Source organism: Petromyzon marinus, chromosome 24, assembly GCF_048934315.1.
Source record: "Petromyzon marinus isolate PM22_M1 ecotype Great Lakes invasive population chromosome 24, UKy_Petmar_22M1.pri1.0, whole genome shotgun sequence".
Classification (NCBI taxonomy): Eukaryota; Metazoa; Chordata; class Hyperoartia; order Petromyzontiformes; family Petromyzontidae; genus Petromyzon; species Petromyzon marinus.
Window position 1 is genome coordinate 12372411 of NC_133690.1, and position 20064 is coordinate 12392474.

The 20064-nt window shown below is 49.4% G+C and overlaps 1 protein-coding gene across 4 annotated transcripts in view; it reads left to right on the forward strand.

Moving 5' to 3' along the window:
- Positions 1-9765: 9765 nt before the first annotated feature.
- LOC116945435 (homeobox protein aristaless-like 4) overlaps positions 9766-20064 on the forward strand; it is a 57180-nt gene continuing 46881 nt past the window's right edge. Inside the window, exons 1-2 of one of the 4 annotated variants that reach the window (XM_076069415.1) lie at positions 9766-10511; positions 16703-16992. In XM_076069415.1, coding sequence (XP_075925530.1) covers positions 10421-10511; positions 16703-16992 — 381 coding nt within the window. In that variant the 5' untranslated portion in view covers positions 9766-10420. The remainder of the gene's footprint in view (positions 10512-16702; positions 16993-20064) is intronic. The other 3 variants (XM_076069416.1, XM_076069418.1, XM_076069417.1) reach the window with 3 other exon arrangements.

Here is a 20064-nt window from a genome sequence, read left to right on the forward strand (position 1 = left end):
CCCCCTCCCGGCTGTCATCAGTCCGTACTGACTGAGCAGCGTGGTGAAGTATGGTCCCAAAAAAAACCCCACGACCGATATTGCGTGGAACGGTTTCCTTTCAACGAAGGGCTGTAAATTCGCTCCTATTGTTATTATTATTACTACAACTACAAATTATATACTGCACGCGAACAGTAGCTGCTTGTGACCATTGCTGTATCACAAATGTCCTCGTGTGCACGACTGTATTTGTGTGTGTGTATATACAATAAATATATACTTGCATTAAAAAATGTAAAAATGTGCTTTTTAAGTCTCGTTATTTACTGAGAGGCACGCTGTAGTTGATATCATAAAACAGTTTATACCGAATTATTTAAGAGTTGGGGATGCGACTCATAGTCCGGTTGGTGCGATTTGGCGAGCGTGAGCGGTAGTGGAGCGGTCAGCGCTGCGCTACGAACCCGGCAACCCGAGTTCGATTCCCGCTCACGGCCTAGGGCCTCCCCTAGGTCGACTCAGCCTGAAATGAGTAACTGGTGCGGCGTGTAAACATCGCCACTAGGTTTTCGCTAACAGCACTTGCCCCAACAGTCTGTTAAGGCTACACGGGGGGGGGGGGGGGGGGGGTCTTTGTCTTTTTGTGCGTGACCAAATTGGTCTATTATTGACACCGGGCAACAGTTTGGGCTGCGTCTTACTTTCCGATGCGTTTTGTAATCTGGAATACACCACAGTCATATTCAAAGGATACACACACACGTCAGCAAAACAGTCATCTAAAATATACACGCCCTGTGCATTAAACAAAACAAAATAAAACATACAGGATTTCGGCTACATACATAAGCTACAGTTAAGATTATACAGTATATATATAAACTCCGTATGGCTAAGCTACATGGATAGGCCACGTAATAGAACGCATACGAAGCGAGTGTCAATACAAACGCAAGTTATTGTGATACATACGCTACCTATTGTGAGACATGTGCCAGCCATTGTAATCTAGATCTTCTGCTTTGTGCTTAAGCAGCGCGCGTATGGTGTCTCTATGCGTAAGTGACAAGCATAGCTTATCCATACATATGATAGATGCCCGTCAATCCACGTACCGAATACATACGAAAGCTATTATGAACACACACGCTGGCTAGTGCTCTGCGCATTAACAACGCGTAGCTATGCTGATATATTGCATGTACATACTTACAGTGAGGGAAAAAAGTATTTGATCCCCTGCTGATTTTGTATGTTTGCCCACTGACGAAGAAATAATCAGTCTATAACTTTAATGGTAGGTTTATATGAACAGTGAGAGACAGAATAACAACAGAAAATCCAGAAAAACGCGTGTCAAAAATGTTATAAATTGATTTGCATTTTAATGAGGAAAATAAGTATTTGACCCCTCTGCAAAACATGACTTAGTACTTGGTGGCAAAACCCTTTTTGGCAATCACAGAGGTCAGACGTTTCTTGTAGTTGGCCACCAGGTTTGCACACATCTCAGGAGGGATTTTGTCCCACTCCTCTTTGCAGATCTTCTCCAAGTCATTAAGGTTTCGAGGCTGACGTTTGGCAACTCGAACCTTCAGCTCCCCCCACAGATTTTCTATGGGATTAAGGTCTGGAGACTGGCTAGGCCACTCCAGGACCTTAATGTGCTTCTTCTTGAGCCACTCCTTTGTTGCCTTGGCCGTATGTGTTTTGGGTCATTGTCATGCTGGAATACCCATCCACGACCCATTTTCAATGCCCTGGCTGAAAGAAGGAGGTTCTCACCCAAGATTTGACGGTACATGGCCCCGTCCATCGTCCGTTTGATGCGGTTAAGTTGTCCTGTCCCCTGAACAGAAAAAAAACCCAAAGCATAACGTTTCCACCTCCATGTTTGACGACGAGTTGAGTTGATGCCAAAGAGCTCCATTTTGGTCTCATCTGACCACAACACTTTCACCCAGTTGTCCTCTGAATCATTCAGATGTTCATTGGCAAACTTCAGACGGGCATGTATATGTGCTTTCTTGAGCAGGGGGACCTTGCGGGTTCTGCAGGATTTCAGTCCTTCACGGAGTAGTGTGTTACCAATTGTTTTTTTGGTCACTATGGTCTCAGCTGCCTTGAGATCATTGACAAGATCCTCCCGTGTAGATCTGGGCTGATTCCTCACCGTTCTCATGATCATTGCAACTCCACGAGGTGAGATCTTGCATGGAGCGCCAGGCCGAGGGAGATTGACAGTTATTTTGTGTTTCTTCCATTTGCGAATAATCGCACCAACTGTTGTCACCTTCTCACCAAGCTGCTTGGCAATGGTCGTGTAGCCCATTCCAGCCTTGTGTAGGTCTACAATCTTGTCCCTGACGTCCTTGGAGAGCTCTTTGGTCTTGGCCGTGGTGGAGAGTTTGGAATCTGATTGATTGATTGCTTCTGTGGACAGGTGTCTTTTATACAGGTAACAAGCTGAGATTAGGAGCACTCCCTTTAAGAGTGTGCTCCTAATCTCAGCTCGTTACCAGTATAAAAGACACCTGGGAGCCAGAAATCTTTCTGATTGAGAGGGGGTCAAATACTTATTTCCCTCATTAAAATGTAAATCAATTTATAACATTTTTGACATGCGTTTTTCTGGATTTTGTTGTTGTTATTCTGTCTCTCACTGTTCAAATAAACCTACCATTAAAATTACAGACTGATCATTTCTTTGTCAGTGGGCAAACGTACAAAATCAGCAGGGGATCAAATACTTTTTTTCCCTCACTGTAGGTCATATGCATAAGATACACGCATGCATTGACCACCCACGCCAACGATTATACAAGCCTCTAGCAATTGCCCGGAGTTTCCTACACATCGTGTAATCACTAACGACGAGCAATGCCTTTGTGGGTCTCATCTCTTTCAGCATCCCAATTAGCACGCGATAAATACCTCCCACAGTCGCGCCGTATCCTAGTGGCTCCACTTGAGGCTTTCGGCTCTCTCCCCTCCCTCCCTTCTCTGCCTCTCCTACTCCTCTCTCGCCCTCTCAATCTCCTTGCCTCTTTCTCTCTCTTGTCTCTCCGGTGCCGCCCCCCCCTTGGCCGTGATAGAACACGCGTTGCCCGGGGTTATATTAACAAGCGATCGATCATCCGGCGGGCGAGCAGCGGCCAGTGGCAGTTTCCCGTTCGCGCTCGTGGCGAGGGTGGGAATTGGAATTCCTGGCGTCCGAATTAGCGCGACGAACGACGAGAACGCGTGTGGCATTGAAGAGGGTCTTGCATTGGTCATCAATCAAGCGAGCGCGGCTTGTTTCGCATTGTACGCCGTCAGAAAGCCCCAACGTTTCATTTTTAATGCCCTGACTACGGCGGTGGGCTGAATTGTTTTGTTGGTTTAAACCACGGTTGCTGAGCAAGAGGCCCAAAGTCCCCTCCCCAATAATAAAAAAATATATAATATGTATAAAAACGCCAAGCTGCCAGAAACAAACAGCACAGGCTTTGCGCGACAAATATTACGATTTGTAACTTTATTAACTGACCGTGTTGGTTGGCGGAGGATCTACAACGCACATTTCACTGACACGATCTGACCCAGAAATACATCGTGAAACAAACAGGCATGATATTAATGAGACTTTGCCGTATTCTTCGTAAAAATCAAGACGCAAATTATTTTCAAAACCAAAAAAAATTGGGGGGCGCATTATAATCCGGTGTGCTTATAGAATGGTATGACTTTATTGACACCGGGTGCGAGGTCATGTGCGTCTTACTTTCTGGAGCGTCTTGTAATCCCGAGGATACGAAAATACGTTTCTCGATTTGAGAAATATTATACCAACTCGAGAGAGAGAGAGAGACCATGGAACGGAATTCCAAAGTGGAGCAGTGCGAGTGATAAAGCAGAAAGAGAAGTGAGGTGACCTGCTGTGTGGTGAGTGAGTGGGTGAGTGAGGGTGTGGGTGAGTGAGTGTTGTTTTGACCTGCAGTCTGGTGAGTGAGTGGGTGAGTGAGTGTGTGGGTGAGTGAGTGTTGTTGTGACCTGCAGTGTGGTGAGTGGGTGAGTGAGTGGGTGTGTTAGTGAGTGTGTGGGTGAGTGAGTGTTAGTGTTACCTGCAGTGTGGTGAGTGGGTGGGTGAGTGAGTGTGTGGGTGAGTGAGTGTTGTTGTGACCTGCAGTGTGGTGAGCGAGTGGGTGTGTGAGTGTGTGGGTGAGTGAGTGTTATTGTTACCTGCAGTGTGGTGAGTGGGTGAGTGAGTGTGTGGGTGAGTGAGTGAGCGTTGTTGTGACCTGCAGTGTGGTGAGTGGGTGAGTGAGTGTGTGAGTGAGTGGGTGTGTTAGTGAGTGAGTGAGTGGGCGAGTGAGTGGGTGTGTTAGTGAGTGGGTGTGTTAGTGAGTGAGTGAGTGGGCGAGTGAGTGGGTGTGTTAGTGAGTGAGTGAGTGGGCGAGTGAGTGGGTATGTTAGTGAGTGGGTGTGTTAGTGAGTGAGTGGGTGTGTTAGTGAGTGGGTGTGTTAGTGAGTGAGTGAGTGGGCGAGTGAGTGTTATTGTGACCCTCAGTGTGGTGGATCAACACAGTGCGTGGACGAGACGAACTGGTCTGATAGACTGGATTCTCAAACATGGACGGCTAAATAATTGAGTGAATTCGATGGGAACATTAACCGCCGTAATAGCGATAGAAGAATAACAAGGGGGCGACTGACCGACGATGAGCTGGTAACTAGAATGAATCCGTGAGCGCTAGATCGCACATCAATTGCTGCGTAAAGCTTTGAGCCACGTCCCGGTGATTGGCGCACTGGGCAATGAAGCCGACCACCTGCGTGTGATTCCTGGGCGCGGCAAAGATTAGTAGTGGCGAGTGATATTTGAAATGGCCCAGGCAAAGTCTACACCACACCTCCACCAACCCGCACTGACCAGCGTGGTGAAACACGCTCCCACAAATCCAACATGACCAGCACGCTGCCGGGAGGCTTTCATCCAGCAGTGGATTTACACACGAGGATGCTTTATTTGTTTCATGCAAACGAGCACGGAGAGGAGGCACGTGCTTGGAATTACACTGACAGAGAGAAGAGCGACTTTGATCAGAGAACAATAGCAAACCAGGGACATCGTACAGATTGTTAAGGAAAGTAATATGTGGGCTTGGGAAGGATACATTGTTGGCTAGACACAAGTAAGGCCAATGGGCGAGGCGTGTGTGTATGTTGAACTTATTTCACACCGTACGTAGCCAACCGCGCTAATCGGATGAGCAGAGATCCATAGACTCACAAAGACACCCATAGACTTACATGTACTGAGTTGTGATAGAAAAAAAACCCCCATCGACTTACATAGGGACCCACAGACTCACAAAGAGACCCATGGACTCACATAGAGAACCATCGACGCAAATAGAGACCCATAGACTCACTTAGAGGCTCCTAGACTCATATAGACTGAGTGGCGATGAAACAGGGTTCTCAAATTGAGTGAGTTGATAGTCTCAGCACAGTCAATAACGACTTACATAGACCCATAGACTCAAATAGAGACCCATAGACTCACTTAGAGGCTCCTAGACTCATATAGACTGAGTGGTGATGAAACAGGGTTCTCAAGTTGAGTGAGTTGATTGTCTCAGCACAGTCAATAACGACTTACATAGACCCATCGACTCAAATAGAGACCCATAGACTCAAATAGAGACCCATAGACTCGCGTAGAGACTCAGAGACTCGCGTAGAGACTCATAGACTCGCGTAGAGACTCAAAGACTCGCACGGATTGAGTTGCGATTGACGGAATGACAGCCCGAGAGGACGACTGCTGCCGAGATGGAGGCTTGAACTCAGCGGAGGCGCGGCAGTGAGCGATGTCTAATGTGGCATCGCGGGCAAGCATTCATCCAGCAGTGGATACACAACGAGTGATGATGATGAGTGCACACAGACCCTGTGTATGTTTCATCACTCCCCCCCCCATCTATTTTTGTGATTACTAATTAACATACCTCAGCGATGTATTGTTGTTGTTACGCGGTTCACGTTGGAGCGGAAACCATCATTATTATTATAACAACTCTGAGTATAAACTATGGACAATAACGACACGCGGTGCTGGCACGAATAACAACAAATTATTCATCATGGGGGGGAGGGGGGGGTTAAGGCGACTGATGCGCTGCTCGCTCGCTGGTTGTTGTGTTTAGTTTGTGTTTAGTTTGTGTTGTCCGTGCCCCGCACCTCCGACTAGCGCGGTTGGCTACGTACGGTGCGAAAGACGTTCCACGTACATGCGCACTTACTCCCGCGTCCTTTCGATGTTATCTTAATTTGTATTCCCACAAGAAGCTCCCCCGGCGGCACGTGGATCGAAACGTCGGGCATCGTGCCGAACGCCACCGGACGCGGTAACAATCAGAAAACGCATCGTGGTGTGGAAACTGCCGAAGATACCAGGCTTATACACGCGTATGTAGGGCCATATGTACAAAAAGGAACACTTACATTGGAAATACACGTGTTTCGTGATTGCTACAGTATATCCTTACAATGTTATATGCGCATTCGTCTCCCCAGTGATGATGTTGTCACACCGCACCAGATACTCATTGAAGGCTGAGCCGACCTAAGGATCGTGACTGGTGTTCGGGAATCGAACTCGAGTGGCCGGGTTAGCAGCGCATGCTATACGGAGGATCTTTGTCTTTGTACGTGTAAAACGTGGTTATAGCACTTCGTTACAAAGCCTGCGACCCGAGTTCCATTCCTACTCACGACAAAATATACCGGTCCTGGCCCTTCCCTATGTCGACTGAGCCTTTAATGAGTACCTGCAGGTGCGGTGTGACAACATCGCCACTGGGGAGACAAAGGCGGTCGGGCGTGGTGCTGGCCACCCACCTCCTCGTGTGCCGTTCCGACCTTCATAGGTGCTCGCTAACAGCACTTGCCCCAACAGCCTGTTACAGACTATACGGGGGAGTTTTTTTTGTCTAAAACGTTAATTACATTCAATCTTTGTATATTCGTAAAATGCGATTTTTGTTTTTGTTGTTGTAAGATTTTTTTTTACTCTTGCTGCATGTTCTTTTTTTATTTACGGTAAATTGTTGATTCAGCTATTCGGCTAACATCTATGAATGACAACGTCATGTATTGATTTGTGAATGCATTTGCATATTACATTTAAGCAGCAATTGATTGCTGTGTAAAAATAAAAATCCAACACACTCGCCAACAGCACTGCCTTAAAAAGCAAAAAATGTATACATAATCGGTGACGTTTCGGGCAATGGCCCTTATTCAGAGCACATATGTAGGTTAGACGAGGCAGCCTATGGGTTGAAAATTGAATAATATTGGTCATTCATATACATATACACACAAATGCCTACTAATTCGCAAACATGCATTTACTGACAAGGGAGTGATGTTACTGCCATTGCTGTGATTGAGTACAGGTCGGCATAGTGCATGCATGTGCAAACTAGCTACACGCTTTAATTTAATTTACTTTTAGTTATGCTTCTTGAAATGCGACGTAACATTTTTGCAAGAATATACATTTAACGCCAACACGACATTTCAACGTATATTTGTGTTTATGTGGATTGCTGTTAACATGTTGTACAATATCGTAATACAAATGCCATTTCTGAACGAACACAAATCGGGAAAAGCTTCCAAACGTCGCAGGTGATATTTGATTGTCAACTTCGAGTAATAAATCACAACGCTTCCACAAGAGTGTGAACATCTTTTACGCTGTCGTCTGAAGCGCTAATTGTTGTTGCTGTTAGAGTCCTGAATGTGTTCACAAGCGTCTTGTAGTGGCCTCTTTGTGCAACTGTCACGCATTGCACACAACTCGCCTTTGACACAATCGTTCATCGGCGACATCACCTTTACAATGCAACGCCTTGCGCGGCATTATATCGCGTATGAACGCACACCTTAATTTGAAGACGTATCTAAAACGTTGCCTTGTGTACCACTTCTGTATTTGTGTAACCTTTGCAAGCGAGCGCACGACTAAGTTCGAGACAGAATAAGTACACGGGGAGCTCACAAATAAACTAACCCTGCCAGCCATTGCAACAATGATGCTCTTTAGGCTTTAGAATCGGATAACCCCAAAGCGACGTTGAAATAATTGTGAATGAATGTCTTCAATATTACATCCCAGACATGCATGCGTGTGTATGTACATACGTACGTGTGGACGGTTGCGAATGTACAACCGCATTAGCGTCACACTTCCATTGCGGCATCTGCATAGGATTCGTAGCCTCTTAAGAACCAGGGTTGACATAATAACAACAACAACAAAAATACACACGCTCCCGTACTCCCGTAAATCGAATGCATGGCCTTTCGCTTGTGCTCGCCTGTTTCGCGTGGTTGCAATGGTCCCGTTCGGTCAAACAGCGCTCCGGTGCCAAAACAGCAAAATCGGAGCCACCGCCGCGGCTGAGTACGAGAAAGTCCACTCCGGTTCTACGGCAAGAAGGACATCAAAAGCCCGAGTCGCGCGCGCAGGCGAAAAATGTGCACTCGCGATTCCACGCTGTGGCTTCCGCTTGAGCGAGATTTTATTTTTTTTATTTTGCAAGTTGCTGCGATTGACATCGGCCAGCACCATCAGCAACAGCGAGTTAGCAGCGTGCCCTCCGCCCCCCTCGGAATATTGACACCGATAGTCGCCAAAATCCATTCGTCACTTTTTTTTTTTACACGCATTAAACTAAATCGCCGGGCATCGCATAACCAATTAAAGTGAGGCTGCGCGTTGTAATGCAATTGACTTTTATTAATTACGTATGCAATATGAGCGTCGTCGTTATAAATACCCCGCTTGCGAGGAATAGGGTCGCAGAGAGAGACGCATGGCAGCCCCGATCGCTGCCATGCGCAGCGTCATAACGCACGCACCGCAACACGCACGCACCACACACACAGATCGCACACACACGCACCACACACAGACCGCAACACGCACGCACCACACACACAGATCGCACACACACGCACCACACCCAGACCGCACACGCACCGCACACAAGCGGTGCATCGTGTAGATGTGCAAGAGCGCCGCCTTGAATGGCCCCTTCTTATCCATCGTGACTCGAGCAAGTGTGCGCGCGCGCGCGTGTGCCCGTGTGCCCGTGTGCGTCTAAAGCGCCAGCGGAACTATTTACACATCACAAAATCCAGCCATACCGTAGCCGACCCGCAGTCAGCCATAGCAGAGGCGCTCTGAGCGCCGTGCGCGGACGCAGTGCTCTGAGAGGCGGGCTTAAGGAATCACGGGGAGAACCGTTTAATTGGATAACGCATGTTTGATGCGGCGCGTGGAACGCTGCCGTCACAGCGAGAAAGCCCCCCCCCCAGCTCTTGCCCGCTTGGCGGCGCCTTGGCAGCCCCTCGTGGCCGACGCTTCTGCGTTTCTGCGGGGCGCGGTCAGCTACTGCGATTGCCGCTGCTGTGCCTCCCTCCCCCTGCTTGTCCCAAGAAACGGAGGCTCCGCGACTTTCTTTAGACGCGCGCACACACACAGAGAGAGAGAGAGCAACACCAACAACACAAAGTAAAGGAACTGAGAGCGAGAGAATGAGAGAGAGAGGGCGGAGGAGGATGGTGCTAGAGAGAGTGGGAGGAGGAGGTGGTGGTGGAGGGAGGTGGAGAAAGGAGGGACGAAGGGAGGGGAGGACGAGGGAGGGCAAGGGAGGTGGGGGGTCCGAAAATAAGACGAGGAGGAGGAGTAAGTAGGAGGAGGAAGAGTAGGAGGAGGGGGAAACAAAAAAATGCGCCAAAGCTTTTTTTTTGTGCAAACTCTGGGTGAAATTTAATTGAGGAGGGCTGATTTCTCTCGGGGCCGCGCCTGCTCGGATATATGCGGCGGTGCGTAGAAGGGCCGGCAGCGATTCGTGGCTGACGCGGAGCAGGAGATGACATCTCCGATCCCTCGCATCAGATAGGCTGGCCGGAGGTCGCCCCCTTTCAATAGCTCAGCAGCACCGCGACTGCATTGCCTCAGTCGCAGCGATTCGGCGGCGTGCGTACGCGTGCGTTATTAATACGAAGACAGCCACCCACCCGCCCGGTCCCTGTTCGGTACGGCCCGCTGCAACGCAGACTTTTTTTTCGACAACAGCCGAGTCTTGCCTCGCATAGCCACGCACGTAGAGAGAGAGAGAGAGGGACAGACAGACGACGAGGAGGAGGAGGAATAGAAACAGCGTTTTCACGACTTCAAAAGTACGGCTCAAACGCTCGCCGCGAATCGACTCGAGGGAAGTGAAGTCAGCGCAGATCGTTCTATAGCGCTCCGTACAATACGAAGTGGGGAAGGGTTGTGTGTGTGTGGGGGGGGGGAGTTATTGCTCGTTACAGAGACAGACGTTCAGGGAAAAGTTTGAGCTCGTGGCCGCTGGTGCCCGCCGTCGGCTTTTAAATGCAGTGTCGAGAAGATCTGTGCGTTTTGAACTCCGTGCAACTGACATCGTCCTCCTCTCGACCGTTACCCGACTCGTGCGCCACTGCAAGTAAGTGTGCGTGTGTGTGCCTGTGTGTGGGTGTGCGTGTGTGCGTGTGTGTGTGTGCATGTGTGCGTGTGTGTGTGCCTGTGTGTGGGTGTGTGTGCGTGTGTGCGCGCATGTGTGTGTGCGTTAGTGTGCGTGTGTGTGCGTGTGTGCGCGCGTGTGTGTGTGTGCGTGCATGTGTGCGTGTGTGTGTGCATGTGTGCGTGTGTGTGTGCCTGTGTGTGTGTGTGCCTGTGTGTGTGCGTGTGTGCGCGTTAGTGTGCGTGTGTGTGTGTGTGCGCGCGTGTGTGTGTGCGTGCGTGTGTGCGTGAGTGTGTGCGTGTGTGTGTGTGCGTGTGTGGGTGTGTGTATGTGCGCGTGTGTGTGTGTGTGCGTTTGAAGAACCTCTTTTTTTTTCCTCCACGGCCGTAACGCTTACCACATGTTGTTCTCTGCGCGTTATGTTATTACTTTGAAGGCGACTTATAGCTGCAGCGAGAGTCCGTGGCGCACACGTTAGAGTGGTGGCACAAAACTTAATGCACAAAGTAGGCGACGGAGCCGTGTGACTGGACCGGTAACGGTCCGTGCGTTACGCAACAAGAGAGCAACATCGCGCCCGTGAACGACGAGGCTGGCTGTGGTGATACACACCACTCACACGTAGCACACACACACCACTCACACGTAGCACACACACACACCACTCACACGTAGCACACACACACACCACTCACACGTAGCACACACACACACCACTCACACGTAGCACACACACACCACTCACACGTAGCACACACACACACCACTCACACGTAGCACACACACCACTCACACGTAGCACACACACACCACTCACACGTAGCACACACACACCACTCACACGTAGCACACACACCACTCACACGTAGCACACACACCACTCACACGTAGCACACACACACCACTCACACGTAGCACACACACACACCACTCACACGTAGCACACACACACCACTCACACGTAGCACACACACACACCACTCACACGTAGCACACACACCACTCACACGTAGCACACACACACACCACTCACACGTAGCACACACACACCACTCACACGTAGCACACACACACCACTCACACGTAGCGCACACACACCACTCACACGTAGCACACACACACCACTCACACGTAGCACACACACACCACTCACACGTAGCACACACACACACCACTCACACGTAGCACACACACACCACTCACACGTAGCACTCACACACCACTCACACGTAGCACACACACCACTCACACGTAGCACACACACACCACTCACACGTAGCACACACACACACCACTCACACGTAGCACACACACACACCACTCACACGTAGCACACACACACACACCACTCACACGTAGCACACACACACCACTCACACGTAGCACACACACACCACTCACACGTAGCACACACACACACACCACTCACACGTAGCACACACACACACCACTCACACGTAGCACACACACACACCACTCACACGTAGCACACACACACACCACTCACACGTAGCACACACACACCACTCACACGTAGCACACACACACCACTCACACGTAGCACACACACACACCACTCACACGTAGCACACACACCACTCACACGTAGCACACACACACCACTCACACGTAGCACACACACACACCACTCACACGTAGCACACACACCACTCACACGTAACACACACACCACTCACACGTAGCACACACACACCACTCACACGTAGCACACACACACCACTCACACGTAGCACTCACACACACCACTCACACGTAGCACACACACCACTCACACGTAGCACACACACACCACTCACACGTAGCACACACACACCACTCACACGTAGCACACACACACCACTCACACGTAGCACACACACCACTCACACGTAGCACACACACACACCACTCACACGTAGCACTCACACACCACTCACACGTAGCACACACAAACCACTCACACGTAGCACACACACCACTCACACGTAGCACTCACACACACCACTCGCACGTAGCACACACACACACCACTCACACGTAGCACACACACACCACTCACACGTAGCACACACACACCACTCACACGTAGCACACACACCACTCACACGTAGCACACACACACACACCACTCACACGTAACACACACACACCACTCACACGGAGCACACACACCACTCACACGTAGCACACACCACTCACACGTAGCACACACACACCACTCACACGTAGCACACACACACCACTCACACGTAGCACACACCACTCACACGTAGCACACACACCACTCACACGTAGCACTCACACACACCACTCACACGTAGCACACACACCACTCACACGTAGCACACACACACCACTCACACGTAGCACACACACCACTCACACGTAGCACTCACACACACCACTCGCACGTAGCACACACACACCACTCACACGTAGCACTCACACACACCACTCGCACGTAGCACTCACACACCACTCACACGTAGCACACACACACCACTCACACGTAGCACACACACCACTCACACGTAGCACACACACACACCACTCACACGTAGCACACACACACCACTCACACGTAGCACACACACACACCACTCACACGTAGCACACACACACCACTCACAAGTAGCACTCACACACACCACTCGCACGTAGCACACACACACCACTCACACGTAGCACACACAGACCACTCGCACGTAGCATACACACACACCACTCACACGTAGCACACACACCACTCGCACGTAGCACACACACACCACTAGCACGTAGCACACACACACCACTTACACGTAGCACACGCACCATTCACACGTAGCACACACACACCACTCGCACGTAGCACACACACCATTCACACGTAGCACACACACACCACTCACACGTAGCACACACACCACTCACCACTCGCACGTAGCACACACACACCACTCGCACGTAGCACACACACACACCGCGCTCACATGTAGCACACACACCACTCACACGTAGCACACACACACCACTCACACGTAGCACACACACACAGCAGTCACACGTAGCACACACACACCACTCACACGTAGCACACACACAGCAGTCACACGCGCGTGCATTCTGTATGAATCACTGCTTCTTACATAGGCCCGCTCTAACTTGGCGTGTGATCTTCAGTCTAAGATGCACGGGTGGATAGAACCGGCGGTGGCATGGTTTGAGTTTTTTTCTTGCGACCAATGAATGGCTCGACGTATTTCAAGAGTGTAAAACAGAAAAAATCACGAGCGGCTCTTGCGTTCATTACAGAATTCATTTCCAGCGTTTTGGCGTAAGCGTGAGTCTCCTTTTGAGCGGACACCGATGCCATCACCAGCTCGGCCGAACGAACTGATATTGTAACGCCATAGAATTGATGACACAACTGGAATCTCGCAAAGGTGCGTGTCACGTATTAGGTTATACGTATATACATATACACACGTTCATACGATTAAGCTTGTGTGCGTTCAGCGACTCAGCCTCGAATGAGTACCTGGTGCGGTGTGTAAACATCGCCACTGGGGAGACAAAGGCGGTCGGGAATAGTGCTGCCCACCCACCCTCTCGTGTGCCGTGCCGGACTTCATATGCGTACTTGGCCTCACACGACCTTACAGGCAATACTGGGGAGGGGGGAGTAACTTCGTATTTGCGTTCCGCGCTCAGACAATACAAATATAAAACTACGGGTGTATATGTAATATGCGAATTATACGCCATACAGGACCTCGCTGTAACGTGATTTTGACGCATTAGGCAGTCAACGGGCGAAGGTTATTTATGAAACTTGGGTGGCCTTTTTCTGTACCGTTGAGCACTGAGACGCATAAACGGCTGCGTTGTAAATCTGTCCCGAATCACTCGGGACGTGAGGTTTTTTCGTTGTTGTTGTTGTCCGTGCTGTTGCCGTAGATTCGCGGTTTGAAAAAAAACGAAGGTGCAATATTCCCAACGTAACATCGACGCGCCTCTGAAGAATACGATTTCTTCTCGGGACACGGGGGGGAGCGTGATCACGTTCAAACCTTTACAGTCAGCCACTCCGACCACCTGCGAGCGTTGTTCGAATTGGACATTTTCAATCGAGGACAACAAACGCCCACCGTTGTTGTTTTTCTTTCTGAGAGGTTAATGCGGTATCAGTCGTGATTGGGAACACTGCAATGGTCAAACGGGGGGGGGGGGGGGGGGTGGACTAACATCGCTTTAATGTCGAATCTGTGTTAAAGAGTGCCGCACGCCGATGAATTAATCAACAACGCAATGCGGAAGAACCCTCTTGCTCACCGAGTATTGAGACTCATTGAGGATTCCCCGTGTAAAATAATCCACAATAATTGCAACAATGATCATTACCGTCTAACAAATGTTGAACTCGATGGGCGTGTGTGTGTGTGCGTGCGTTCGTTCGTTCATTAAGAGCGAGCAACTTGATGTTTACTTACAGTACACGGACGGCATTTAATTTCAAAATTCCGCCAAACTTGTTGCAACATTAACGTGTTTTTTATTTTCCCTCCGCTTAAACGAACGCCTCCAAAAAGAAAACACGCATCCTGTGCTTGCGCTGCTTAACGAGGTGGCGAGAGAAAGAGGGAGAGAGATCTGCGCGTTTTACCCACTCCCCCGCCACCCTTCTCACCACGCGAGCGAAGGCAACATTTGTTAGCCCCTTGGCTGAGACACTCTTCTCACGTCTCGACTGTCAGAGCCAGCCGCTGTCTTGTCACGTTAGCGCCACTTATTATTATAGCAGCAGCAGCAGCAGGGCCTCGTGTTCCCGTCCACGCGTCTTCTCATGTCGAGCATTCTCCAAAGTTCACTGTCACAAGCGGGGTCAGCAACTGCTGCTGCTGCTGATGATGATGGTCAAGTGGCAACGATGAGACTCGTGACTATGAAATGTGCATCTCTCGCCCTGGGTGCTTGTCAATCGCAGCATTGACACCGACAGTGCGCCACGTGTTTCCGCGTCGCACCGCGCGATGTTCGACACGGCTTCGCACGGTATTCGTTTCCACGTGTTGCGTGCGAGCTTCGACCAGCACGTGTGTCGCGAAACGACGGGCATCACGTCGAACACGACAGGGCACTACCCAGTCGCCAGTCGTCCGCCTGCACGCAGAAGCGTCTTTGAGTGTCCATGGTCATCGCCTGTGGAACATCCTGCCATGGGATCTGATGGCTTCGCAATCATAAAGCGATTTTAAATTCCATCTAAAAGCCTCACGTTTTTTTTTAAACTTGCTTTTACTTAAGATTAGTTGATAGTGTTCCATTTTTTTAATACGCCTTCGACAGCAATTTATTACAATGAAATTTAGTTTTGTATGGAAATGCTTTCATTGTTCTTGTGATTTAGTCTTTTAATAATGTTTTTTTGTTATTATATCTGTACAACACTTTCAATGGCATCCTTTGCACGAAATAGTGCGTTAGAAATAAAGGCTTGATTGAGTGATTGTTGCCAAAGTTTACATCGATATTCCCGCCACGCTCACCGAGTTAGAAGATCAGCGGCCCGTAACTCAGAGCGGCCACCGAGAAGCAACGAACGATTGTCACGCAGATTTGAGTGAAACGAAACGGCGATGTCGAACGTGTTTTGAATTCGGCAAAGTCGTGGGTGACTTAGACCAGAGACGAGATGGGCGGTAGTTCCAGGACAGGGCAATACCAAGAAATAAGGAGGAAGACAAATGTGGCTTGCATCCTGCAATCATAAATGGGTTAGTTGAACACAGTACGGACAAGAGGAAACGGCCAATCTGGTAGGAGATGGTTGTTGTGTATATTTGCACGGCTTGTTCCTATCTATGTATTCATGCGTTCTGTTGTTTGCAATGCCGCGGTCGAATTCATAGCGCCCGTAGGTCCACTCGCTGGCAATTTGCGTAACCAACTAATTAATGGCTTGCTGATGAGCGCCAAGAACTGGCCACCGGTGAACAAGTCTGCCTTGTTTACTGCCGTTGCCCGTGAATTATATAAAGCAATAGTTGCCACTCAAACGTGAGTAAATATCCAGCTCGCAACGTCTCCTCTTCCTCCACCTCTTCCTCGTCTCCCTCCCCCCCCCCACCCTACTTCCCCTACCTCTCGTGTCGCCTCCTCCTCCTCCTCGCCACCACCACCACCACCACCAGATCTCTCGGCCATGAACCAGTCGCCCACGATGGACGCCTCCTCGTACCTGGCTCTCAAGCAGTCGTCGCTAAAGGATTCCCCGGACAAGTCGAGCGGCGAATCGGTGTCCGAGCGAGACGGAGGAGGCACGCCTGGCGTCAAGGCGGCCAAGAAGAGGCGCAATCGGACGACCTTCACGAGCTACCAGCTCGAGGAGCTGGAGAAGGTCTTCCAGAAGACCCACTACCCGGACGTGTACGCTCGAGAGCAGCTCGCACTGCGCACAGACCTCACGGAAGCGCGAGTGCAGGTAAGGGCACGGTGGGGGAGGGGGGCAGGGGTGGGGTGGGGGGGGCTGAGTGGGGATGCAATCGATGGAGGTAACGGGGAAACGAAATTTGAAATCGAGAACTCGTCGGTGTTAAAGTTCCAGCTCTCTACCCGGTGTGGGTGTGGGGAGCTGTGGCGTGGCGGTTAGCGAACCTGGCCACCCGGGTTCGAGTCAAGCTTCACGGCCAACACCAGTGACGATCATCTGAACCGGCCCTGGGCCTCCCCTAGGTCGACTCAGCCTCAAATAAGTACCTGGTTGCGGTGTGTAAACATCTTCATAGGTGCTGCACGCTAACAGCACTTGCACCAAAGGCCTGTTGAGGCTATACGGGGGATCTTTATCTTATCCTTGTCTTTCGGTTTGTTACCGCGTGGTTGTCCGACGCGATGTCCGACGTTTCGCTGCACATCGGACGTCAGTCGCGTTGAACAACGCGCGGTGCAACCCGCTAATATATATCGGGCGTGGCGGGGGGGTGCTGTCCTGCAACAAACTCGGGAACCTGAGCAGTTGTGCTAATAGTCACTTTATCAAGGGAGACCTGGGTGTAGCAGTTGTGCTAATAGTCACTTTATCAAGGGAGACCTGGGTGTAGCAGTTGTGCTAATAGTCACTTTATCAAGGGAGACCTGGGTGTAGCAGTTGTGCTAATAGTCACTTTATCAAGGGTGACCTGGGTCTGGCAGTTGTGCTAATAGTGTCTTTATCAAGGGTGACCTGGGTATAGCAGTGCAGGTACATTTGTAACAATGTTACTTCGACAACAATTTATTCATGATGCTAATAATAATGACTAGCCTATAGCCCATCCAAGGACGGGTGTTTTTTTTGCAGTTTATCTGAAATATTCAATCGGAAATAATGACCTGCTCATGATTATTATTGAGGGGGTGGGGGCGGGGTCCACATGAGTGACGTCATTAGCTCATGATTATTAATGAGGGAGGGAGCTCCATGTGCAGTGACGTCATCCGCTCATGATTATGAATAAGGGGGGGTGCCCCTTGTCTAGTGACATCATCCGCTCATGATTATTAATGAGGGGGGGGGTTGCCCCATGTGGAGTGACGTCACCCGCTCATGATTATTAACGTTGTGTGCGGCATGTGGAGTGACGTCACGCGCGGGACACATACATTATTGGCTTATATTAGTAATACAATAATTAATGACAGTAATAATAATGGTGATGATGAGATCCCGCCGAATATTTATGCTCAGGAAAGGGTACCCAGAATAAGTGTTTTTTTATTTTTTTATTGAATCATGGTGATTTTTTTTTTTACATTCTATTCAAATGCAATGGCTACGTAGCACGGTTGGCTACGTACGGTGCGAAAGAAGTTCAACGCAACGCACGTTTAACACGTAGGCTTTCGCGAACAATATCCATGATATAGTTTTTATGTTGGTTAGATCGCATAAAAATTAATATAATTGTGTCGTAGGTAGTGCACACGTCACTGTATTATTAGGTAGTGCACACGTCACTGTAGTAGTAGTAGGTAGTACACACGTCACTGTAGTAGTAGTAGGTAGTACACACGTCACTGTAGTAGTAGGTAGTACACACGTCACTGTAGTAGTAGGTAGTGCACACGTCACTGTAGTAGTAGGTAGTACACACGTCAGTGTAGCAGTAGGTAGTGCACACGTCACTGTAGTAGTAGGTACGGCACACGTCACTGTAGTAGTAGGTAGTGCACACGTCACTGTAGTAGTAGGTAGTACACACGTCACTGTAGTAGTAGGTAGTACACACGTCACTGTAGTAGTAGTAGGTAGTACACACGTCACTGTAGTAGTAGTAGGTAGTACACACGTCACTGTAGTAGTAGGTAGTACACACGTCACTGTAGTAGTAGGTATTGCACACGTCACTGTAGTAGTAGTAGGTAGTGCACACGTCACTGTAGTAGTAGTAGTAGGTAGTGCACACGTCACTGTAGTAGTAGGTAGTACACACGTCACTGTAGTAGTAGTAGGTAGTGCACACGTCACTGTAGTAGTAGTAGGTAGTGCACACGTCACTGTAGTAGTAGTAGTAGGTAGTGCACACGTCACTGTAGTAGTAGTAGGTAGTACACACTTCACTGTAGTAGTAGTACACACGTCACTGTAGTAGTAGTAGGTAGTACACACGTCACTGTAGTAGTAGGTAGTACACACGTCACTGTAGTAGTAGTAGGTAGTGCACACGTCACTGTAGTAGTAGGTAGTACACACGTCACTGTAGTAGTAGTAGGTAGTGCACACGTCACTGTAGTAGTAGGTAGTACACACGTCACTGTAGTAGTAGTAGGTAGTGCACACGTCACTGTAGTAGTAGGTAGTGCACACGTCACTGTAGTAGTAGTAGGTAGTGCACACGTCACTGTAGTAATAGTAGGTAGTACACACGTCACTGTAGTAGTAGGTAGTGCACACGTCACTGTATTAGTAGGTAGTGCACACGTCACTGTAGTAGTAGGTAGTACACACGTCACTGTAGTAGTAGTATGTAGTGCACACGTCACTGTAGTAGTAGGTAGTGAACACGTCACTGTAGTAGTAGTAGGTAGTACACACGTAACTGTAGTAGTAGTAGGTAGTACACACGTCACTGTAGTAGTAGGTAGTACACACGTCACTGTAGTAGTAGTAGGTAGTGCACACGTCACTGTAATAGTAGGTAGTGCACACGCCACTGTAGTAGTAGGTAGTGCACACGTCACTGTAGTAGTAGTAGGTAGTGCACACGTCACTGTAGTAGTAGGTAGTGCACACATCACTCTAGTAGTAGTAGGTAGTGCACACGTCACTGTAGTAGTAGGTAGTGCACACGTCACTGTAGTAGTAGTAGGTAGTGCACACGTCACTGTAGTAGTATGTAGTGCACACGTCACTGCAGTAGTAGTAGGTAGTACACACGTCAATGTAGTAGTAGGTAGTACACACGTCACTGTAGTAGTAGTAGGTAGTACACACGTCACTGTAGTAGTAGTAGGTAGTGCACACGTCACTGTAGTAGTAGGTAGTGCACACGTCACTGTAGTAGTACGTAGTACA